The sequence below is a fragment of the Tursiops truncatus genome, chromosome 10 (assembly GCF_011762595.2).
Source record: "Tursiops truncatus isolate mTurTru1 chromosome 10, mTurTru1.mat.Y, whole genome shotgun sequence".
Lineage (NCBI taxonomy): Eukaryota > Metazoa > Chordata > Mammalia > Artiodactyla > Delphinidae > Tursiops > Tursiops truncatus.
The window spans coordinates 99,320,818-99,345,501 of record NC_047043.1 but is presented as its reverse complement, the minus strand read 5'-3'; the positions used below and the strand labels follow the sequence as shown (position 1 = coordinate 99,345,501).

Sequence of the window (24,684 nt, the reverse complement as noted above, 5' to 3'; positions counted from 1 at the left end):
TACAGTAACCTGATTCATTTATATGTATAGTTATATCCTTTTTTGTTTTGTTTTCCATATAGGTTTTTGCAGAACGTTGAGTAGACTTCCTTTTGCTGTACAGTAAGTCCTTGTTCATTATTTTTTGTATATTATTGTGTATATATTAATCTAAATGTCCTTATTTATTTCTGCCCCTGAGCTTTCCTGTTTGGGAATCCTAAGTTTGTTTTCTAAATCTGTGAGTCTGTTGTGTAAATAAGTTCATTTGTATCATTTTTTTAGGTTCCAGCTATAAGTGATATCATATGCTATTTGTCTTTCTCTGACTGACTTCACTTAGTCTATGATCATCCTTGTTCCATCCATGTTTCTTCCTTTGGCATTATTTAGTTCTTGTTTATGGCTAAGAGTCCATTGTACACAGGTACCATATCTTCTTTATCCATTCATCTATATGTGGGTATTTTGGTTGTTTTTGTGTCTGGGCTATTGTAAATAGTGCTGCAATCAACAGTGGGGTACATGTGTCTTCTTCAATCATGGATTTCTCCAGAAATACACCCCCATGTGGGACTGCTGGAACGTAGGGTAGCTCTCTTTTTAGTTTTATAGTAATTTCGATACTGCCCTTTATAGTGGCTGTTACCAATGTACATCCCCACGAACAGTTTAGGAGGATTCTTATTTCTCCACACCGTCTGCAGCATTTAGTATTTGTGGACTCTTTGATGGCCATTGTGACTGCAGTGAAGTGGTAGTTCCTTGTAGTTTTGACTTGCATTTCTCTAATAACTAGTGATGTTGAGCATCTTTCCCGTGTCTGTGGACCATCTGTACGTGTTCTTTATGAAATGTTTATTCTTCCTATTTTTTATTGGTTTTTTTGGTTGTTGTTTTTTATAAGCTGTTTGTGTATTTTGGAAATTAAGCCTTTGTCATGAGATCACTTCCAAATATTTTCTCCCCATCTCAGGTTGTCTTTTCGTTTTGTGTATGTTTTCCTTTGCTGCACAAATGCTTTCAAGTTTTGTTTAGGTCCTATTTCTTTGCTCCTCCTTTTATTTCTATTGCTTTGGGAGACTGGCCTATGAAAACATTGTTATGTTGTATGTCAGACAATATTTTGCCTATGTTCTCTTCTAGGAGTTCCGTAGTGTCGTGTCTCATATTTAAGCCAATCTGAGTTTATTTTTGTGCATGGCATAAGGGAGTGTTCTAATGTCATTGATCGATCGATTTACATGCAGCTGTCCGACTTTCCCAGTACCACTTGCTGAATAGACTAGACTGTCTTTCTCCATCGTATATTCTTACCTCCTCTGTCGAAAATTAATTGACCATAAGTGAGTGGGTTTTTTTCTGGGTTTTCTATTTCTGTTCCATTGATCCATGTGTCCATTTTGTGCCAATACCATGCTGCTTTGATTACTGTAACTTTGTAGTATTGTGTAAAGTTTGGGAGGATTACTCCTCCAGCTTTGTTCTTTTTCCTCAGAATTACTTTGGCAATTCTGGGTCTTTTGTGGTTCGATAGAAATTTTAGGATTATTTGTCCTAGTTTTGTGAAAACTGTCATGGGTAATTAGACAGGTATCACCAGCCTATGTTTTTTTGTTTTAAAAAGAAGACACACTAATCCAAGTGCTTTTAAATAATTTCATTTAAAAAGATCATCCCAACAGCACCCCCCGCCCCCCACTCCCACGTCACTGCAAGTCGGTAGGGCAAATGTACACGTGGGCCCCAAGGAGACCCCAAGTGGCCTTTACAGTGCCACCCCTTGGCATGTTGTGCTTCCCGAGAGCCCTAAGAAAACCCCATATAGAAAAATACAAGGAATATGCTCCAATCTCAGCCAGAGAAAAATACAGCTTTTAGGGGGTGGAAGGGGCATGTCCCAGGGGCTGTACCCAAAATGCATAGGCAGGCAGGACGCTCACTGGGGGACAGGTGTCAGGAGGTGTCAATTCTGGGGGGTGAACAATCCCCATGAGAAGACAGAGGAATATTGCATATAAGAAGGCCGGCATGGCCAGGAGATCCACCCGCCGGGCCTGGTTGCATACGTCTGGGGGAACCGCAGAGGCCTCAGCCCGAGGAGGGCAGAAAACTGTTCAGGGTCGCTGCATCGTCCTCGGCTGCTGTCGAGCGTAGCTTTCCCAAGCCCAGCGGGCAGACATGGTTCTGCCCTGACAGGCAGGCCAGTACCTACTCAGAGACTGTCAACCCCTTAATTGTCCAGAGGGGGTCAGACCAGAGGGGTTCAGACAGCAACGAGAAGGGACCCAGGGTGAAAGGAAGAGATGTCTTGACTCCCTATCGAGTCCCTTGAGTGGAAGAGCCTTTTTCAGGCCTCCAGGGGATTCAGGGGTAGAGGAGGATGAAGGTGGGAGTGGGCACCCCGTTTTCCTGAGACACTGTTAAGAGCTGGGCAGGGGCAGAACAGGTCCCAAGACCTGGCTGAATCCTTTCTGCCCACCTCCATCTCAGGGGCCACAGCCCAGACCACCAGGTGGAGACCCCGGGCCCTTCTCAAAACCAGAAGGGTTTCTGGACTGCAGAAAATGAGGAAAGCGATGTTAAGGGATACTGGTGCTTCCAGATTTCAAGTGAGAATCAACTTCCTTGAATGACCACTTTGGACACTGTCACTGCTGGGTGTGAGAAAGGATGGCCTGTCTCCCCTGCCTGTCTGTCTGTCTGGCTCTGCTTCTCTCTCCTCCTTCACTGATTTATTAGGCTAGGAGCTCTATCATCTTACATATCCTACTTATTTCCATGGTTTTCCCATCTTCACTGTAATAGCAGCTGAATGGAACCCCCTGGGTCTTTTGTCCTGAAATGACTCCCACCCACCCTGAGGGGCCTGGGCTAAGACGGGTGTACTCATATGGTCCAGTGGCCACACGTCCTACTAAAGCAGCAGGAGGGGCTGACAGCCCAAAGCCTGACACCAAGCTCGCCCAATGGGCCCAGAACTGAGGTCTCAAACTACAGAGGCTTCGACCAGAGTCTCAGAAATGAAAGAACCCCTCAAAGGGCCAGTGCTTCCTGGGAATCCAGACACCCCAGTTCAGAGTCTCCTAAGTGGGGATGCTGGTAAGCCCTGAACACCAGACTCTGGAGAAGGGAAGTGGCTGGACTCTTCCGCTGAGCAGCCTCCTTCCTGGTGGGAGGCTGCCCAGATGAAGTAGCCCCCACCCTCCCGCGACCGCACAGGTGGGATCAGGTCCCGCCTTGCTCACCTCCTGAGACAGGGCGCTCACTCCTCCCTCACAGCACTCAGGCTCCATGGCTCTTCTGGGAGAACACTCCTTACGTGGAGCTGAGCTGTCCCCGCACTAGACGCTCTTCCCAGGGGTTCTGGAGGTACCTGGGGCAGCCCCTGTACGCCCAGCTGAGCAGCCTGCCTTGACCCCTACTGGGCAGGCCCCACACTGGGCATCTTGGAGGTCCAACTGGAGAAAGACCTCGATATCACCGCAACTGGGCCCGGCCCCCTGTTGCCGCAGACATGGAGAAGAGTCTGGTCAGAGCCTGCCAGATGACAGATGGATGAGTGGGTGGCCACTTCTTCAGCCTGGCTGCATGTGTGGGCGCCAGGATCTTCCAACGTGTCCAGACCATGTGCTGACTTCAAAGCATCCGTGGGCCTCTGGGGCCTGGTGCTCGTGGAGCCCGGCTGCTCTGGGCCAGCGGGTTGCGGCTGATGACCAGCTCCACGACATCGCCCGCCTCGGCCAGGAGCGGCACCGTCAGGCAGCAGTCAAGGTCCCGCGTGTGAACGTGGTTGACCTGCACATGCACAGCCATGGGGCAGATGGCGTCAGCTCAGCATGCACTGAAGTAGGTGAGAATTTCCTCAAATACAGACCCTGCCCAGCCCAGACACAGGGTGAATCTTAACACTCACACAGAGGAAGGCACTCTCATTTCAAGTCTTTCAACCCTTCCATGCATCCTTCACCCTCCAGCACCTGCATGTCTCCATTTTTTTTTCTCATCTGAAAAATCTTATTTATTTTTTGTGGTACACGGGCCTCTCACTGTTGTGGCCTCTCCCGTTGCGGAGCACAGGCTCCAGATGCGCAGGCTCAGCAGCCATGGCTCACGGGCCCAGCCGCTCCGCAGCATGTGGGATCTTCCGGGACCGAGGCACGAACCCGTGTCCCCTGCATTGGCAGGCGGACTCTCAACCACTGCGCCGCCAGGGAAGCCCCTTATTTATTTATTTTTTAAATGTTTCTTTATTGTGGTAAAAGTCACATAAAACACTATTTTAACCATATTTAACTGTACAGTTCAGTGGCACTAAGTGCATTCACATTGTTATGCAACTCTCACCATCATCCATCTCCTGAATTTTTCACCTTCCTAAACTGAAACTCTGTCCCCATTAAATACTAACTCTGAAATCCGCCCCCAACCACTGGCCCCTGGCATCTACCAGTGTACTTTCTGACTATATGAATTTGGCTATTCTAGGTACCTCATATAAGTGGAGTCAAACAGTATTTGTCGGGGACTTCCGGGAAGATGGCAGAAGAGTAAGACGCGGAGATCACCTTCCTCCCCACAGATACACCAGAAATACATCTACGCGTGGAACAACTCCTACGGTGCACCTACTGAACGCTGGCAGAAGACCTCAGACCTCCCAAAAGGCAAGGAACCCCCCACGTACCTGGTTAGGGCAAAAGAAAAAAATAAACAGAGACAAAAGGATAGGGACGGGTCCTGCACCAGCGGGAGAGAGCTGTGACGGAGGAAAAGTGTCCACACACTAGGCAGCCCCTTCGCGGGCGGAGACTTCGGGTGGCGGAGTGGGGGAGCTTGGGAGCCGCGGAGGAGAGCACAGCAACAGGGGTGCGGAGGGCAAAGCGGAGAGATTCCAGCGCAGAGGATCGGGCTGACCGGCACTCACCAGCCGAGAGGCTTGTCTGCTCACCCCGCTGGGGCGGGCGGGGCTGGGAGCTGAGGCTCCGGCTTCTGTCGGAGCGCTGGGAGAGGACTGAGGTTGGCGGCGTGAACACAGCCTGCAGGGCGTTAGTGCACCGCGGCTAGCCGGGAGGGAGTCTGGGGAAAAATCTGGACCTGCCGAAGAGGCAAGAGACTTTTTCTTCCCTCTTTGTTTCCTGGTGCACGAGGAGAGGGGATTAAGAACGCTGCTTAAGAGAGCTCCAGAGACGGGCGCGAGCCACGGTTAAAAGTGCGGAGCCCAGAGACAGACATGAGACGCTAAGGCCGCTGCTGCCACCACCAAGAAGCCTGTGTGCGAACACAGGTCACTATCCACACCCCCTTCCGGGAAGCCTGTGCAGCCCGCCACTGCCAGGGTCCCGGGATCCAGGGACAACTCCCCCGGGAGAACGCAGGGCGCGCCTCAGGCTAGCAATGTCATGCTGGCCTCTGCCACCGCAGGCCCGCCCCACACTCCGTTCCCCCCCCGACCCCCCCCCCCCCCCCCGGCCTGAGTGAGCCAGAGCCTCCGAATCAGCAGCTCCTTTAACCCCGTCCTGTCTGAGCAAAGAACAGACGCCCTCCGGTGACCTACACGCACAGGCGGGGCCAAATCCAAAGCTGAGCCCCTGGGAACTGTCAGAACAAAGAAGAGAAAGGGAAATCTCTCCCAGCAGCCTCAGAAGCAGCGGATTAAAGCTCCACAATCAACTTGATGTACCCTGCATCTGTGGAATACATGAATAGACAACGAATCATCCCAAATTAAGGAGCCCTGTGGATGAAAGGCTCTTGGTGCTGCAGCCAGGAGTCAGTGCTGTGCCTCTGAGGTGGGAGAGCCAACTTCAGGACACTGGTCCACAAGAGGCCTCCCAGCTGCACATAATATCAAACAACGAAAATCTCCCAGAGATCTCCAGCTCAACGCCAGCACCCAGCTTCACTCAACGACCAGCAAGCTACAGTGCTGGACATCCTATGCCAAACTAGCAACACAGGAACACAACCCCACCCATTAGCAGAGAGGCTGCCCAAAATCATAATAAGTCTACAGACACCCCAAAACACACCACCAGACGTGGACCTGCCCACCAGAAAGACAAGATCCAGCCTCATCCACCAGAACACAGGCACTAGTACCCTCCACCAGGAAGCCTACACAACCCACTGAACCAACCTTAGCCACTGGGGACAGACACAAAAAACAACAGGAACTACGAACCTTCAGCCTGCAAAAAGGAGACCCCAAACACAGTAAGATAAGCAAAATGAAAAGACAGAAAAACACACAGCAGATGAAGGAGCAAGATAAAAACCCACCAGACCTAACAAATCAAGAGGAAATAGGCAGTCTACCTAAAAAAGAATTCAGAATAATGATAGTAAAGATGATCCAAAATCTTGGAAATAGAATAGACAAAATACAAGAATCAGTTAACAAGGACCTAGAAGAACTAAAGATGAAACAAACAATGATGAACAACACAATAAATGAAATGAAAAATACTCTAGATGGGATCAATAGCAGAATAACTGAGGCAGAAGAACGGATAAGTGACCTGGAAGATAAAATAGTAGAAATAACTACTGCAGAGCAGGATAAAGAAAAAAGAATGAAAAGAACTGAGGACAGTCTCAGAGACCTCTGGGACAACATTAAACGCACCAACATTCGAATTATAGGGGTTCCAGAAGAAGAAGAGAAAAAGAAAGGGACTGAGAAAATATTTGAAGAGATTATAGTTGAAAACTTCCCTAATATGGGAAAGGAAATAGTTAATCAAGTCCAGGAAGCACAGAGAGTCCCATACAGGATAAATCCAAGGAGAAATACACCAAGACACATATTAATCAAACTGTCAAAAATTAAATACAAAGAAAATATATTAAAAGTGCAAGGGAAAAACAACAAATAACACACAAGGGAATCCCCATAAGGTTAACAGCTGATCTTTCAGCAGAAACTCTGCAAGCCAGAAGGGAGTGGCAGGACATATTGGAAGTGTTGAAGGAGAAAAACATGCAACCAAGATTACTCTACCCAGCAAGGATCTCTTTCAGATATGATGGAGAAATTAAAACCTTTACAGACAAGCGAAAGCTGAGAGAGTTCAGCACCACCAAACCAGCTCTACAACAACTGCTAACGGAACTTCTCTAGGCAAGAAACACGAAAGAAGGAAAAGACCTACAATAACAAACCCAAAACAATTAAGAAAATGGGAATGGGAACACACATATCGATAATTACCTTAAATGTAAATGGACTAAATGCTCCCACCAAAAGACACAGATTGGCTGAATGGATACAAAAACAAGACACATATATTTGCTGTCTACAAGAGACCCACTTCAGACCTAGAGACACATACAGACTGAAAGTAAGGGGATGGAGAAAGGTATTTCATGCAAATGGAAACCAAAAGAAAGCTGGAGTAGCAATTCTCATATCAGACAAAATAGACTTTAAAACAAAGACTATTAGAAGAGACAAAGAAGGACACTACATAATGATCAAGGGATCGATCCAAGAAGAAGATATAACAATTGTAAATATTTATGCACCCAACATAGGAGCACCTCAATACATAAGGCAAATACTGACAGCCATAAAAGGGGAAATCGACAGTAACACATTCATAGTAGGGGACTTTAACACCCCACTTTCACCAATGGACAGATCATCCAAAATGAAAATAAATAAGGAAACAGAAGCTTTAAATGATACATTAAACAAGATGGACTTAATTGATATTTACAGGACATTCCATCCCAAAACAACAGAATACACATTTTTCTCAAGTGCTCATGGAACATTCTCCAGGATAGATCATATCTTGGGTCACAAATCAAGCCTTGGTAAATTTAAGAAAATGGAAATTGTATCAAGTATCTTTTCCGACCACAACGCTATGAGACTAGATATCAATTACAGGAAAAGATCTGTAAAAAATGCAAACACATGGAGGCTAAACAATACACTACTTAATAATGAAGTGATCACTGAAGAAATCAAAGAGGAAATCAAAAAATACCTAGAAATAAATGACAATGGAGACACGACGACTCAAAATCTATGGGATGCAGCAAAAGCAGTTCTAAGAGGGAAGTTTATAGCAATACAATCCTACCTTAAGAAACAGGAAACATCTCGAATAAACAACCTAACCTTGCACCTAAAGCAATTAGAGAAAGAAGAACAAAAAACCCCCAAAGTTAGCAGAAGGAAAGAAATCATAAAAATCAGATCAGAAATAAATGAAAAAGAAAGGAAGGAAACGATAGCAAAGATCAATAAAACTAAAAGCTGGTTCTTTGAAAGGATAAACAAAATTGATAAACCATTAGCCAGACTCATCAAGAAAAAAAGGGAGAAGACTCAAATTAATAGAATTAGAAATGAAAAAGGAGAAGTAACAACTGACACTGCAGAAATACAAAAGATCATGAGAGATTACTACAAGCAGCTCTATTCCAATAAAATGGACAACCTGGAAGAAATGGACAAATTCTTAGAAAGGCACAACCTGACAAGACTGAATCAGGAAGAAATAGAAAATATGAACAGACCAATCACAAGCACTGAAATTGAAACTGTGATTAAAAATCTTCCAACAAGCAAAAGCCCAGGACCAGATGGCTTCACAGGCGAATTCTATCAAACATTTAGAGAAGAGCTATCACCTATCCTTCTCAAACTCTTCCAAAATATAGCAGAGGGAGGAACACTCCCCAACTCATTCTACGAGGCCACCATCACCCTGATACCAAAACCAGACAAGGATGTCACAAAGAAAGAAAACTACAGGCCAATATCACTGATGAACATAGATGCAAAAATCCTCAACAAAATACTAGCAAACAGAATCCAACAGCACATTAAACGGATCATACACCATGATCAAGTGGGGTTTATTCCAGGAATGCAAGGATTCTTCAATATACGCAAATCAATCAACGTGATACACCATATTAACAAATTGAAGGAGAAAAACCATATGATCATCTCAATAGATGCAGAGAAAGCTTTTGACAAAATTCAACACCCATTTATGATAAAAACCCTGCAGAAAGTAGGCATAGAGGGAACTTTCCTCAACATAATAAAGGCCATATATGACAAACCAACAGCCAACATCGTCCTCAATGGTGAAAAACTGAAAGCATTTCCACTAAGATCAGGAACAAGACAAGGTTGCCCACTCTCACCACTCTTATTCAACATAGTTTTGGAAGTTTTAGCCACGGCAATCAGAGAAGAAAAGGAAATAAAAGGAATCCAAATCGGAAAAGAAGTAGTAAAGCTGTCACTCTTTGCAGATGACATGATACTCTACATAGAGAATCCTAAAGATGCTACCAGAAAACTACTAGAGCTAATCAATGAATTTGGTAAAGTAGCAGGATACAAAATTAATGCACAGAAATCTCTGGCATTCCTATACACTAAGGACGAAAAATCTGAAAGTGAAATCAAGAAAACACTCCCATTTACCATTGCAACAAAAAGAATAAAATATCTAGGAATAAACCTACCTAAGGAGACAAAAGACATGTATGCAGAAAATTATAAGACACTGATGAAAGAAATTAAACATGATACAAATAGATGGAGAGATATACCATGTTCTTGGATTGGAAGAATCAACATTGTGAAAATGACTCTACTACCCAAAGCAATCTACAGATTCAATGCAATCCCTATCAAACTACCACTGGCATTTTTCACAGAACTAGAACAAAAAATTTCACAATTTGTATGGAAACACAAAAGACCCCGAATAGCCAAAGCAATCTTGAGAACGAAAAACGGAGCTGGAGGAATCAGGCTTCCTGACTTCAGACTGTACTACAAAGCTACAGTAATCAAGACAGTATGGTACTGGCACAAAAACAGAAATATAGATCAATGGAACAGGATAGAAAGCCCAGAGATAAATCCACGCACCTATGGTCACCTTACCTTTGATAAAGGAGGCAGGAATGTACAGTGGAGAAAGGACAGCCTCTTCAATAAGTGGTGCTGGGAAAACTGGACAGGTACATGTAAAAGTATGAGATTAGATCACTCCCTAACACCATACACAAAAATAAGCTCAAAATGGATTAAAGACCTAAATATAAGGCCAGAAACTATCAAACTCTTAGAGGAAAACATAGGCAGAACACTCTATGACATAAATCACAGCAAGGTCCTTTTTGACCCACCTCCTAGAGAAATGGAAATAAAAACAAAAGTAAACAAATGGGACCTAATGAAACTTAAAAGCTTTTGCACAGCAAAGAAAACCATAAAGAAGACCAAAAGACAACCCTCAGTATGGGAGAAAATATTTGCAAATGAAGCAACTGACAAAGGATTAATCTCCAAAATTTATAAGCAGCTCATGCAGCTTAATAACAAAAAAACAAACAACCCAATCCAAAAATGGACAGAAGACCTAAATAGACATTTCTCCAAAGAAGATATACAGAGTGCCAACAAACACATGAAAGAATGCTCAACATCACTAATCATTAGAGAAATGCAAATCAAAACTACAATGAGATATCATCTCACACCAGTCAGAATGGCCATCATCAAAAAAATCTAGAAACAATAAATGCTGGAGAGGGTGTGGAGAAAAGGGAACCCTCTTACACTGTTGGTGGGAATGTAAATTGATACAGCCACTGTGGAGAACAGTATGGAGGTTCCTTAAAAAACTACAAACAGAACTACCATATGACCCAGCAATCCCACTACTGGGCATATACCCTGAGAAAACCATAATTCAAGAAGAGTCATGTACCAAAATGTTCATTGCAGCTCTATTTACAATAGCCAGGAGATGGAAACAACCTAAGTGTCCATCATCGGATGAATGGATAAAGAAGATGTGGCACATATATACAATGGAATATTACTCAGCCATAAAAAGAAACGAAATTGAGCTATTTGTAATGAGGTGGATAGACCTAGAGTCTGTCATACAGAGCGAAGTAAGTCAGAAAGAGAGAGACAAATACCGTATGCTAACACATATATATGGAATTTAAGAAAAAAAAAGTCATGAAAAACCTAGGGGTGAAACAGGAATAAAGACACAGACTTACTAGAGAATGGACTTGAGGCTATGGGGAGGGGGAAGGGTAAACGGTGACAAAGCAAGAGAGAGGCATGGACATATATACACTACCAAACGTAAGGTAGATAGCTAGTGGGAAGCAGCCGCATAGCACAGGGAGATCAGCTCGGTGCTTTGTGACCGCCTGGAGGGGTGGGATAGGGAGGGTGGGAGGGAGGGAGACGCAAGCGGGAAGAGATATGGGAACATATGTATATATATAACTGATTCATTTTGTTGTGAAGCTGAAACTAACATACCATTGTAAAGTAATTATACTCCAATAAAGATGTTAAAATGAAAAAAAAATAACCCATCTTCCACATCCTTCAAGGACTAGAAGTGAATACAGACCAAAAAAACAAAACAAAACAAAAAAAAACGGTATTTGTCTGCACATCATGTATATTGGAATGCATTTTTAAGGTTAACTTAATATATGTCCTGCAAACAGACTGGACCTTTTTTTCCCCCCGTGCTATACAGTAGGTCCTCACCAGCCATCTACTTCATATATAGTAGTGTACACACATCAATCCCAATCTCCCAATCCATCCCACCACCACCCCCACTTGGTGTCCATATGTTTGTTTTGTACATCTGTGTCTCTATTTCTGTTTTGCAAACAGGTTCATCTCTACCTTTTTTTCTAAATTCCACATATATGTGTTAATATATGATATTTGTTTTTTCCTTTCTGACTTACTTCACTCTATATGACAGTCTCTAGGAATAAACCTACTAAGGAGGCAAAAGACCTGTACTCACAAAACTATAAGACACTGATGAAAGAAAACAAAGACAACACAAACAGATGGAGAGATATACCATGTTTTGGATTGAAAGAATATTGTGAAAATGACTATACTACCCAAAGCAATCTACAGATTCAATGCAATTCCTGTCAAATTACCAATAGCATTTTTCACAGAATTAGAACAAAAAATTTTACAACTTGTATGGAAACACAAAAGACCACAAATAGCCAAAGCAATCTTGAGAAAGAAAATGGAGCTGAAGGAATCAGGCTCCCTGACTATACTACAAAGCTACAATAATCAAGACAGTCTGGTACTGGCACCAAAACAGAAATATAGACCAATGGAACAGGATAGAAAGCCCAGAGATAAACCCATGCACCTGTGGTCAACTAATCTATGACAAAGGGGGCAAGAATATACAATGGAGAAAAGACAGCCTCTCCAGTAAGTGGTGCTGGGAAAACTGGACAGCTCCATGTAAAAGAATGAAATTAGAACACTCCCTAACACCATACACAAAAATAAACTCCAAATGGATTAAGGACCCAAATGTAAGGCTGGACACTATAAAACTCTTAGACGGAAGCATAGGCAGCACACTCTTTGACATAAATCACAGGAAGATCTTTTTTGATTCACCTCCTAGAGTAATGAAAATAAAAACAAAAATAAACAAATGGGACCTAATGAAACTTAAAAGCTTTTGCACAGCAAAGGAAACCATAAACAAGACGAAAAGACAACCCTCAGATTGGAAGAAAATATTTTCAAACGAATCAACAAAGGATTAATCTCCAAAATATATAAACAGCTCATGCAGCTCAGTATTAGAAAAACAAACAACCCAATCCAAAAATGGGCAGAAGACCTAAATTGACATTTCTCCAAAGACAACATACAGATGGCCAAGAAGCACATGAAAAGCTGCTCAACATCACTAATTATTAGAGAAATGCAAATCAAAACTACAATGAGGTATCACCTCACCAGTTAGAATGGGCATCATCAGAAAATCTACAAACAACAAATGCTGGAGAGGGTGTGGAGAAAAGGGAACCCTCTTGCACTGTTGGTGGGAATGTAAATTGATACAGCTACTATGGAGAACAGTATGGAGGTTCCTTAAAAAACTACAAATAGAACTACCATATGACCCAGCAATTCCACTACTGAGCATATACCCAGAGAAAACCGTAATTCAAAAAGACACATGCACCCCAATGTTTATTGCAGCACTATTTACAATAGCCAGGTCATGGAAGCAACCTAAATGCCCATTGACAGACGAATGGATAAAGAAGATGTGGTACATATATACAATGGAATATTACTCAGCCAAAAAAGGAACGAAATTGGGTCATTTGTTGAGATGTGGATGAACCTAGAGACTGTCATACAGAGTGAAGTAAGTCAGAAAGAGAAAAATAAATATCTTATATTAACACATATATGGTGGAACCTAGAAAAATGGTACAGATGAACTGGTTTGCAGGACAGAAATTGAGACAGGGACGTAGAGAACAAACGTATGGACACCAAGGGGGGGAAAGCAGCAGGAGGGTGGTGGTGGTGGTGGGATGAATTGTGTGATTGGGATTGACACATATTCAGTGATGTGTGTAAAATTCATGACTAATAAGAACCTGCTGTATATATATAAAAAAAAAAACTACAATGAGGTACCACCTCACACCAGTCGGAATGGGCATCATCAGAAAATCTACAAACAACAAATGCTGGAGAGGGTGTGGAGAAAAGGGAACCCTCTTACACTGTTGGTTGGAATGTAAATTGATACAGCCAATATGGAGAACAGTATGGAGGTTCCTTAAAGAACTAAAAATAGAGTTACCATATGACCCAGCAATCCCACTCTTGCGCATATACCCAGAGAAGACCATGATTCCGAAAGACGCATGCACCCCAATGTTCACTGCAGCACTATTTACAATAGGCAGGTCATGGAAGCAACCTAAATGTCCACCAACAGAGGAATGGATAAAGAAGATGTAGTACATATATACAATGGAATATTACTCAGCCATAAAAAGGAAAGAAATTGTGCCATTTGCAGAGACGTGGATGGACCTAGAGACTGTCTCCATTTTTTAACATCACAAGCAGACCACACGCTGAGCCTCCTGCCTAGAATGTGGGGCATGGGAAAGGGTGTGCCAGGGATGCCCCACAGCTTCTATCTGCCCACTCACATTTCCCAGGCTCCCTTGCTGTTAGTGAGATCACATGACTTAGTTGCCATGAAGTCCGAGGCATTTACTAGAGGGTGGAGCCTCCACCAATCCAGGTGGAGCAAGGCCCACACTGGCCCACAGTGGACATATCATATAAGTGATAAATAAATGTTCATGTGTATTAAACCACTGAGATTTGGGATTGTTTGTTCCTGCAGCATAATTTAGCCTAACCTCACCAATACAACTGTGTTGTCTTTCCCTTTTTTCAGATAAGAAACCTGGGGCTCAGAGCTTCCCTGGTGGTGCAGTGGTTAAGAATCTGCCTGCCAATGCAGGGGACACGGGTTTGAGCCCTGGTCCAGGAAGATCCCACATGCCATGGAGCAGCTAAGCCCGTGCGCCACAACTACTGAGCCTGCACTCTAGAGCCCGTGAGCCACAACTACTGAAGCCCACGCACCACAACGAAGAGTAGCCCCAGCTCACCACAACGGGAGAAGGCCCGTGCACAGCAACGAAGACTCAACACAGCCAAAAACAAACAAACTAATTAATTAATTAATTAAATCTATAAAAAATACAGGATTATTTTTTTTAAAAAAAAAGAAACCTGGGGCTCAGAGAGAGGAGGCAACCTGCTCAAGGCCACTCAGCCAACGTAGAAGTCAGGCTTTCTCCCCACTATGGGGCTAGGAACGGCCACTCCATCGATAGTGCCACCACCCAGCATTACCTGGAGGACCCTGTCAAAGGGCCGGAGACCCCCACGTTGAGCTGGCCCATCAGGGCGCACAGTGTGGACATAGACGCCCTTCTCCAGGAGGCCATCTGAGACACTAAAACCGAAGTCACTCCGTACAGGGTCCTTGTGCAGTGTCACCTGGGAACAGGAGGAGGAGACCTCTGGAGCCCCGATCTTTCCCCCTAGCCTCCCACAGCTGCCTAAGCCCCTTGGTCTGGCATCTGATGCCTCCGGGACCCAGCCCTAGCCCACCTGGCTGCTCTTCCACGTGTGTTACTGCCTCGGCATCGTGCCCAAGCCTTGGCTTCTGGAGCACCCCCTCCCCTCCACCTCCACTGACCCTCCATCTACAGCACTCAGTCACAGTGGAAGCTGTAGGAAAAGGAGTTCCTTTCAGTTCTTTTTCAATCTTCCTGCTTCCATTCCAGGAGAAAGTCTCAGTGGGGTGGACGTGTGTTTTCACCACCCTTTGACACGTCCCATCTCCCCGTCCACCAAAGAGCTGGCTTCAGGCTCAGAGGCTTCTGAAGGTTATTATGGGCTGAGAGGGCTTTTTTCTCTTCTGTGTTTTGTTTTCCTAGACAGTAGCCTATAGATGGCAAAAACACTGGCCTCTCATTTAAGGTACCGATATGCACGCACACACACACATATATACACACACACATATAGAAGCCTTTATATTATACACGCACACGATAACTTAAGTGGGGAAAAAGTGAGTCTACTTAAAGTATCACAAGTGAGTGTGAGTGTGAGTGTGTGTGTGTGTGTATCGCCCAAATGGCAGGAGTTTTGGAAAACTCTACCTTCTATAAAATCTGTGTTTTATTGGTGGAGGAGAATGAAGCCCAGAGAGGGGCGGGGCCCATCTGGAGCTATGCGAATACCCACGGCATCAGGACATGCATCCAGGCCTCCTGTGCTCCCCCAGCACCCACCTTGTGCATCTCCAAGGGTGTCGGCAGCAGCACCTCCTGCATTTCTTCTGGGGAAGCTCGTATCTCCTGGTTCCTCCTCCAGGGCCGGTGGCCAGGCCTGCCCTCTAGGGCCACGTTCTGCACGGTGCCTGTCATGATGGATGCCTGTAGGGACACAGCTCTTCACTCAGATGCTTCCTGCTCTGTGTGCGGTCAACATCTATGGACACCTACTGTGTGCCAGCCTTCAAGGTCACAATGGTGAACAGGATAGATGAGGTCCCTGCCCTCCTAGGGCTCTCAGCCCGATGATGAGCAATCAGAATAATAATCATTGGCATTGAATTATTAGCACTTATACTGCGTTGGACTCAGTTCCAAGCACTTGACACACAGAACTCATTTTATGCTCTACAATATTATGAGCCAGGCAAATAACATCCCCCCCCCCCCGCCCATTTTACAGAAGAGGAAACTGAGGCTTAGAAAGATTAACATTTGAACTCAGAGTCTGGCTCCAGGGTCGAGGGTCTTGACCACTCTGCTAACTTGCTAGTCACAAAAATAAAGAAGATGAAATTACACATGGCAGTAAATGTCACAGAGGCCAAGGTACACAGAATGTGAGAGGCTGGAAACTGGTGAAACTGGTGAAACTAGTGAAACTGGTCAGTATGAGGGATCGGGAAAGCTTCTAGAGCCGAGATCTGAACGATGAGCAAGAAATTGGGAGGAAGGAGAGTCCCCGGCAGGAAGAGGAAACAGCATGAGCAAAACCCCAGCAATGGACAGATGTGGACGGAGGCCCTGCATTTGAGAGAGTGCACAGGATGGGGCTGGGAGGGCAGAAGCTTAACCCTGCAGCACGTCCTCAGTGGCAGTGCTGGGGCCCCAGGGCAGTGGCTGGTGCCACGGAATGGGGGGAAGACGCAGTTAGGGGCAAGCGGGACTGTCAGTGGCCAGCTAGAACAGGGGCAGATGACATGGGGTGGAGAGTGGTGACACAGGACGCCTGGGAAGAGAGACAGATGGAGAGACAGGCGGGGGGGGGGGGGGGGGGGAGATCCATGGTGCAGCCCCAGAGGACAGTGTTAGGAATTGCATAGACCATAAAAGTACAACTTAATCCCTGTGGGAGGCAGGTAAGTGCTTACAGGTAAATTCCTATCTTTAAATGCACGATGTTAGGGAGCAAGAAAGACTGAAGACTAAGGAGTTAAGAAACCAGGAAAAGTATCAAGATTTAAAGACAAAGTCGAAGGAAGGGACTATCGAAGCTAGACATACAAAAGAGTAAGATAGGAAACAATGAAATATGAGACATAGTTAACAAAAACAAAACTTGGTTCCTTGATGACCCTAGTAATTGGCAAGGCTGATAGAGAAAAAAAAAGGCTCAATCAATAATTTTAGGAACAAAAATAGGGCAAAAGCACAGATAAACAGAGTGTAGATTACTGCTCTCAGAATATGAAGGAGCTTCAGAATTGACCCAGTGAGATCCTCCCTAGGTCTCCCCAGGCAGCCTTTTCCATCGTGGGCAAGGCTGACCTCACAGAAAGCCGCACGCACCTCTCGGCCTCTCAGGTCCCATGCTGTTACTGATGTTGACATCCACAAGCTTCCACTGGGCATGCTAACGACATGCACACACAGACCCCAAAACTGCCCTTATGCATCCAAATGTGCACACTGACACACGTGTTCTGACAATACTCAGCATTGTGCATGCATGAGCGTGCTCACCTGCATGCACACACACATGCTCCCAGTGCGCACACACACGTTTTATGCCAAACGTGCTCACATGTGCACACACCCCAATTAATGTGCCACACCACGGTGCTCAGTCACACTTGCACACGGGTCCATCCACAGTCTGTATGCACGTGAAGGCACCTTTACACAGAGGGTGCCAGGAGAGTACCCTTGTACGTGTTACACAAGAGCACAATGCCATCAACGTGCCACCTCCCACGGGGGCCTGGGGGGGGGCAGGGCGTACCTCCAGCTCCCTCAGCAGCTCCGACTGACCGCATGACTCCAGGTCTTCAAGGGCTTCCCCGAACATGCGCCAGAAGCCCTCCTCGCAGGTGGGGCCAGGGGCGGGGCTGTAACGTAGGAACCAGAGAGCGTCAGCTCCTGGCGGGTGGGCTGGGGCCTGAGGAGTCTTCCGGGCCCTGGGGCCCTGCGTTGGGCTCAAGGGGCCATTGGGTGGGCGGGCAGGAAGGCAGGCGTCCTCGGTGGCAGTGCCGGGGGCCCGGGGTGGTGGTTGGTGACACGGAATGGGGGGAAGACGCAGTTAGGGGCAACCAGGACTGTCGATGGCCAGCTAGAACAGGGGCAGATGAGACGGGGTGGAGAGCGGTGACACAGGACGCCTGGGAAGAGAGACAGACGGACGGACAGACAGACAGACAGACAGGAGATCCATGGTGCAGCCCCAGAGGACAACCCCAGGCCCCACCCAGACACAAGGCATTGCAGGACAGTGACAGGGACAGAGCTGGAGCTGGCAAGGACACAGATGGATGGAGACGATGGAGTATTAGGGCTGGGGAAAGGGCTGTGCCACCCTATAACTTCCATCACGGGAGGTATGGCCCGTTACCAGCTCTAAAATCGGGTCTCATCAGAATGGTAACAAGCCACGTTTTCACGTTCACCGTTTACAAAGCCCTTTGCCGTCTACAAAGCCCTGGACGTTATCAAGTGTGCTTTGGTGTGCAAAGCACTCTCTCTCACGAAGGCATGCAGGCTTTCCTCTCAAAGGGAGCGGCCAGGACAGTGACGCAAATTAGGTGCCTCCTTCCCTTCCCGTTTCAGAGATGAGAAGACAGACTGAAGGCCATCTGCTCCATTCAAGTCAGTTCTACAAACGTTTTGAGCCAGGCCCTCTCCTGGGCACAGGGCTATGGAGGGGAATAAGGTGAAGGCTCTGTTCTTAAGGATCTGAGGGTCCCTCATGGAGCGTGTGTGAGCAGCTACTGGATGCCTGGCTGAGCTCGGGATGCCAAGTAGAAGACACGACAGCCAGGTGATTAACAGGTAGACCACCAGTGCCACCAGGAGGCTCACGTGAGCAGCTGTGGGTACCAGCAGAGGGAGGGAGGATCAGGGAAGCCTCCCAGAGGCAGGTCTAAAGGATGAGTAGGCATCGGCCAGGAGAGGGGAGGGGACAGCATTCTAGGCAGAAGGAACTGCCCGACCAGAGCAGAGCCGTGGGAAGCTGGTGGCTGGGGCCGCACGAGGACCAGCATTTCTCCACCGGGTGTGCTCCCCGCAGGAGCATCTGAATTCACCACAGAAACCACCACGTCCCCAGCCCAGGGCTGGCGCTCATAACCATGACTCGAGGGCCACTGCAGGAGGCCATGACCATCTGGGCCGAGTCGGGAGGGTGTGGGTCCGAGCCCTCAGTGTCTCTGGGAACAGCTGAACACCAGGTGTGGGGAGGGCCGGCCAGGCTGCCTCTCCAGCCTCACACCTTTGCCCCTGCTGTGCCCTCCGGCCAGCGTGCCCTTCCCCCACCTCAGCCTTCTGAGATGGCTCTGCTCCACACTTCCTCTCCTCTCCCAGGAGGTGCCCTCCTAAGGCCAGACAAGACTTGCCCATCGCCCCCATCGCCTTGGCACAGGGACTGGCCCCCCGCGCCCGTCCTGGCCAAGAGGGCGAGCCGGTGTCCCCCGTGGAGTCCCCACCACAGACCTAGCTGGTGGCCCCCAGTCGTCTTCCTCTTCCTCCTCGGGGAAGCTCTCGTTGGCAGGGGCTGGGGTGTAGCTCGTCCTCCGGGGCTCGGTGGGTGGGGGACTGCTTCTCAGCCGGCTGCACCGCCACTCATGGGGGGTCACGCCCCGGGCTGCCGCCTGTGGAGTGTAGGAACCTGGCAGGTGGACAGAGCGGGCGCCTATATCCTCTCTGTGCCCTTAGCTTGCCCTCCTTCCTGCCCCATCTCTAGCTGTGCTGGGTGGCCCAGGAGAGGTCTTTGCCCTCTCTGGGCCTGCCTGACTACCCAGAGTCCCCTGAGGACCCCTGCCACCCGGACTCCTACCCCAGAACCCCCTTGATCTCCTGATCAACAGCAGACTTAATGCTGGGGCTCCAGGATCCTGTCCCAGCTCCACGGGGCTCGGCCTGGCCGATCCCTGCCTGAGAGGGAGGTTCACTGTGTTAACCATCCCCTTCTCCCTGCCAGCTCTGAAGGTCTTGCCCCAGGGGGTGATGCTGAGAGATGCTCACCCACTTCTGGAGATGGAGAAGCTGAGACTGAGATCGGGCAGATATCCAGTGAGTGAGGGCCACCTGAGGCTACCTAGAGGCCTCACTCCACTACTCCCTGAGCTGGGCCTTGGGGAGTCCCTGTGGTTCTGGGTCCCAGAGGCCAGAAGGCCAGCCACCAGATTCAGATGCCCCCCAAGGGCACCCATGGGTCTCAACACGCATGGGCAGGGGAGCTCCCCCAGGGGGAGCCCTGGGGGTGTCCACCCAAGAGGGTCTCATAGGATGGGGTGCGAGGGGCTTTCTGCCTTCCCGCCTTCAACGGGATGCAATCAACACTGAGCACTTGCTGTGTGCTGGCCATCGGGCTGGGAACGAAGGAGGCAGAAGTAAGACCACTTGGTCCCAGGCCTCGTGGGGGGATCTGAATGGGCAGCTGCAGTGCTGTGGCTGCCGATCAAAGCCCAGGAAGGCCTGCAGTCCACACTCTCAGGAGTGAGCGGCCCTCAGAATGGCTAATGGGGCCCAATCAGGTCTGCCTTCAGGAAGTGTCCCTAAAGGATGAGGCCAGCAGAAGGGGAGCAAGAAGGGTTAGGCGGAGGGAACAGCCCCTACAAGGGCCCACGGAGAACACGGTGCTTGTCCAGGGGCCCGAGGTGTTACCTGGGCCCCCAAAGCCACCCTCAGTGGCCAAGCTGCCCCAGGACTCCACTGCGCTGTCCACACTGGGCACAGTGGACGAGGATCGGGCTGCCAGCAGGCCGCCTTTCAGCGCCTCTGGCGGGTCCTCATCCGCATCGCTGGCTTCGCTGAGGCTGCCCGATTTGCGGGGTAGGAGGGGGCCTGGGAGGAAAAGCGGGTGTCACTGCCACTGGCTTCTGACCTTGGAGACAAAGGTGCTCAACCAGCCTCAGTTTCCCCACTTCGCCCTGGTTTGGGAACTCACAGGCCCTGGGCTCCCTGAGCCTCCTGCTGGGCAAGCTGACAGGTGAGATGGGAGGCACGCCAATAGGCAAACCCGTTTCAGAGATGTGAAAACTGAGGCTCAGAAAGGCTGCACAGCATGCCCAAGGTCACACGGTGAGCAACAGTGGAGCCCAGATTAGAAGGAAGGCTTTAAAGCTCAGGCTCCATCCACTCCCTACCAAAGCATGGGAGACAGATTCAGGGGAACCTGAGGAATGTAAGAGTGATGGCCACAGGCAAAACAAGCAGGCACCTCAAGAGGCAGGAGGTGATGAAGAGCATGGTTCAGGCCCAGAGGGCCCCACACTGGCTGGATGACCCCAGGCCCATTGCTCCCATCACTCTGAGCCTTGTCTCCTCTGTCTCCACTGCCCCAGGTACCCTCCCACCTCCACGGGGTGAGCAACAATTCAGTGAGGTTGGGCCTCACAAAAGCTTGGCACAGAGGCTGAGGGATCTCTCTTCCTAAATGGGCTGGACGGCGCCCAGGTGTGGGGTGAGGCTCACGGTCTAGCTGCTTCTTGATCTTCAGGGTGACGGTCTCACCGGCCACCTGCAAGAGGTGGATGGCCTCACTCAGTGGCCGGCCCTTGAGGCTAACACTGTTGATGGCCAGGATACGGTCCCCAACGTGGATAGCGCCAGTCCTGGAGAGGGGGCACAGGGTAGAGGATGGGAGTTAGACAGGGCCTTGAAGTGGGGGTCTGCCCTGGGGGAACTCAGGAACCCCAAAGCACAAGCCTGGCTGACCCCAGTTAAACCCACCCTGGGTGGGGGGGAAAGCAAGTGTGATTGTATTAACAGAAGTATGAAGTCTAGCATCTGGGAGGGGATTTTCCTGCTCAAGTGTAAAAGTTAGGTTCTGGAACCAGTGTCCAGCATGAGTTTTGAGGATGGTTTGAATGCCACATACTAGCTGACAACTACTATGTGGTCTTAGGCCAGTTCTTTAACTTTCCTGAGTCTCAGTTCTTTCATCTGTAAAGTAAGGGTGATAATACGTATTTTATCAAATTATAATTGAAGGATGGATGGGTGGAATGAATTCACGTTTCCCTCCAGCTGAAATCCATGTGTAGCCTTTCCCTCTCCTTGGGTCTGTTTCCCCACCTAGAGAATAAGCCTAAGCCCCAGGGTCCAGCTGACTTCAGAGAGGGCTATGGGCGGGGGGATGAAAAGGCCAAGCAGTAGCAGTGTACTAGCCCAATGGTTTTCTACCTGGATACTATTAGAATTACCTAAGGAGCTTTTTAAAAAGTGCAGATGCCTGGCCCCTCCCCCTGACCAATGAAATCGTAACTCTGGGAGCAGGGCCAGGGAAGATAATTCTGAGAAGCAGCCAGGGCTGAGGGTGGGGAGGGGTGGTTGCAGCAGGTGCTGAGAATGCACCTGACCTGGGTGGGGGAGAAGGAAGCAGTGGACTGGAGTGGGGGGTCTTAAACTCTAAATGTAGATTTTGCCCCCAGGTGGGAGCTCACGGAGGGTCAAGCCCCTCCACGCCCAGCATTGCCCAGCAAGCTCCCTGAGGGCCTAGGGGAGTGACTGAGTCAGAATATGGTGGATTTGGGGGGAAGGCCAGAGCTGTGCCATCCAGTACGATGGCCACCAGACACATGTGGCTATTGGGCTTCTGAATTGTGGCTGGCCTGAACGGAGACATGCTGGACGTGTAAAATACACACCAGATTCTGAAGACATAATATGAAAGAAGAATGTAAAATACTTTGTTAATTATTTTTATATTGATTACATGTTGAAATAAGTACATATTTAAGATCTAAAAAATTTCTTTTTACTTTTCTAATGTGGCTGCTAAAAAGTTTATAAATAAATTTGTGGCTCACATTATACTTCAGTTAGACAGCGCTGACCTGGATCGGCCAGGCAAAGGCAGACAGGTTGTCTACTGTGCCCTGAAGGGCTGGCGCACAGTAGGTACTCAGAAAATGCCAGAGTGGATGAAGACAGTTGAGGTCAGAACCGGTCCCACTGGCCTCTGCAGTCTGCTGGACACCCAGCAGGGGGCGATCCAGGAGCACAGACGCCAACAGGTTGACGCCTCAGCCCCAGAATCCCTCCCATCCTCCTGCACCACCCCACCATGGTTTCGCCCCTTGTGCTGTGTCCTCCTCCAAGGGGCCATTCTGCCTGCCAGGCTGGGCGAGGCTTCCCTTTTACAGAAAGCTCTTCTCAGTGCCTGGAGCTCACTGCAAAGCTGTCCAGAGAAAGGCTGTCTCACCCACACTGGGGTTGCCTCCCTGTGACCCTCGTGGGGACCAGTTCCACTTCTGGGCCCAGATCCACCTGCTTCCCCCTCCAAACTGGACAGCCTGGACACCCCTCTTCTCACATCTCTCCCTTCTGCCACAATTTCAGGGAAACTTTGTAGGGGAGAGGATAGCAGGGACCCCTGCCCCAATGCCTCAAGAGAGGTGCCAGGCTGCGCTGGGACCCAGGTACCAGGGACATGGCCCCTGTACTATGAAGGCACATAGCAGGTGCTCCAGAATGACTCACATGCTGACTTTCCAGAAATGGGGTGATCTCCAGGTTTGGGGGAGCAGAGGGATGAGCATACATTTATCCAGCAGTTACCTGAAGTCAGGAGGTCTGCCAGGGGCTGGCCCGCATCTGAGGAACTGAGGCGCAGAAAGGGATGGGACAGGCCCTAGGTCACCCAGGCCATCGATGTTGGAACAAAGGTAAGATCCAGTTTGGCTGATCCCAAAGCCCAGCTCCTGCCCCATGGGGTCCCTGGGCTCACCTGTGTGTCCCCACAGAGCCCCGGCTCACCTCTCAGCCAAGCCACGCTTGGTGAGTCCTGAGATGACAATGGGATCGAAAGGCTCCTCTGTGCCTGAGATGGTGATGCCCAGGGGGCCCCCGTAGCGTTTCAACTCCACCGTGTAGCTGATGGCACCTGTGGTCTCCTGTTCATCTGCAGGGGGGGTAAACATCAGGGCTGGGGGACACCCATCAGGGGTAGGCCGTAGGAATGGGCACTCCCAGAGCCCCGCCAAGCTTTAATGCACTTACACTCATCATACTCATCCATTAATTCACCCACTCCCTCAGACATTAATTCACTGATTTACGCAGCCACTAATACACCGATTCCCTAGGCCACTAATACACCCATTCCCTCAGCCATTAGTTCAACCATTCTCTCAGATTTAATTCAGCCATTCCCTCAGCCATTAATTCACCTATATCCCTCTGCCAGTAACACACCCATTGCCTGAGCTATTAGTTCACCCATTTCATTATGCCAATAATACACCCATTCCGTCACCCATTAATTCATTCATTTCCTAAGCCACTAACAAATCCATTCCCTCAGCCAATAGTTCACTCTTTCCTTCATGCCATTAATACACCCATTCCCTTAGCCTTAATACACACATTTTCTCAGCCATTACTTCACCTATTTCTTCACCATTAAGCCTCCATTTCCTCTTACATTAAATCACTGATTCCCTCATCCAACAATATGTGTTGGATACCCACATTCCCTCAGCCATTAATATACACATTCCCTCATGCCATGAATACACCCATTCCCTTAGCCATTAGTTCACCCATTCCCTCAGCCAATAATTCACCCATTTTATTAGCCATTAATACACCCATTCCCTCATCCAGTAATTGACCCATTCCCGCATGCCATTAATACATGCACTCCCTCAGCCATTAAATCACCTAATCCCTCAGCTATTAACACACTCATTCCCTCATGCCATTGATTCACTCATTCACTCACCTATTAATACACACATTTCCACATCCATTACTTCACACACTCTCTCCCATTAATTCACCTATTTCCTCAGCCAT

The 24,684-nt window shown here is 48.2% G+C and overlaps 1 protein-coding gene and 1 long non-coding RNA gene across 2 annotated transcripts in view; one reads left to right on the top strand and one right to left on the bottom strand.

Moving 5' to 3' along the window:
* Positions 1-1,637: 1,637 nt before the first annotated feature.
* The window catches only part of GRIP2 (glutamate receptor interacting protein 2), a 93,433-nt gene continuing 70,386 nt past the window's right edge, over positions 1,638-24,684 (bottom strand). The window contains exons 17-24 of the mRNA XM_033865493.2: positions 23,644-23,788; positions 21,358-21,497; positions 20,548-20,727; positions 19,375-19,549; positions 17,672-17,777; positions 15,688-15,831; positions 14,738-14,884; positions 1,638-3,777 (exon numbers count right to left, since the gene is read on the bottom strand). Of these exons, the coding sequence (XP_033721384.2) occupies positions 3,619-3,777; positions 14,738-14,884; positions 15,688-15,831; positions 17,672-17,777; positions 19,375-19,549; positions 20,548-20,727; positions 21,358-21,497; positions 23,644-23,788 (1,196 nt within the window). The 3' untranslated portion in view covers positions 1,638-3,618. The remainder of the gene's footprint in view (positions 3,778-14,737; positions 14,885-15,687; positions 15,832-17,671; positions 17,778-19,374; positions 19,550-20,547; positions 20,728-21,357; positions 21,498-23,643; positions 23,789-24,684) is intronic.
* LOC141275706 (uncharacterized) lies at positions 3,682-14,712 on the top strand. Its single transcript, XR_012323931.1, has 3 exons — positions 3,682-3,832; positions 4,468-4,646; positions 14,274-14,712. It is a non-coding gene; the product is annotated as an uncharacterized lncRNA (long non-coding RNA).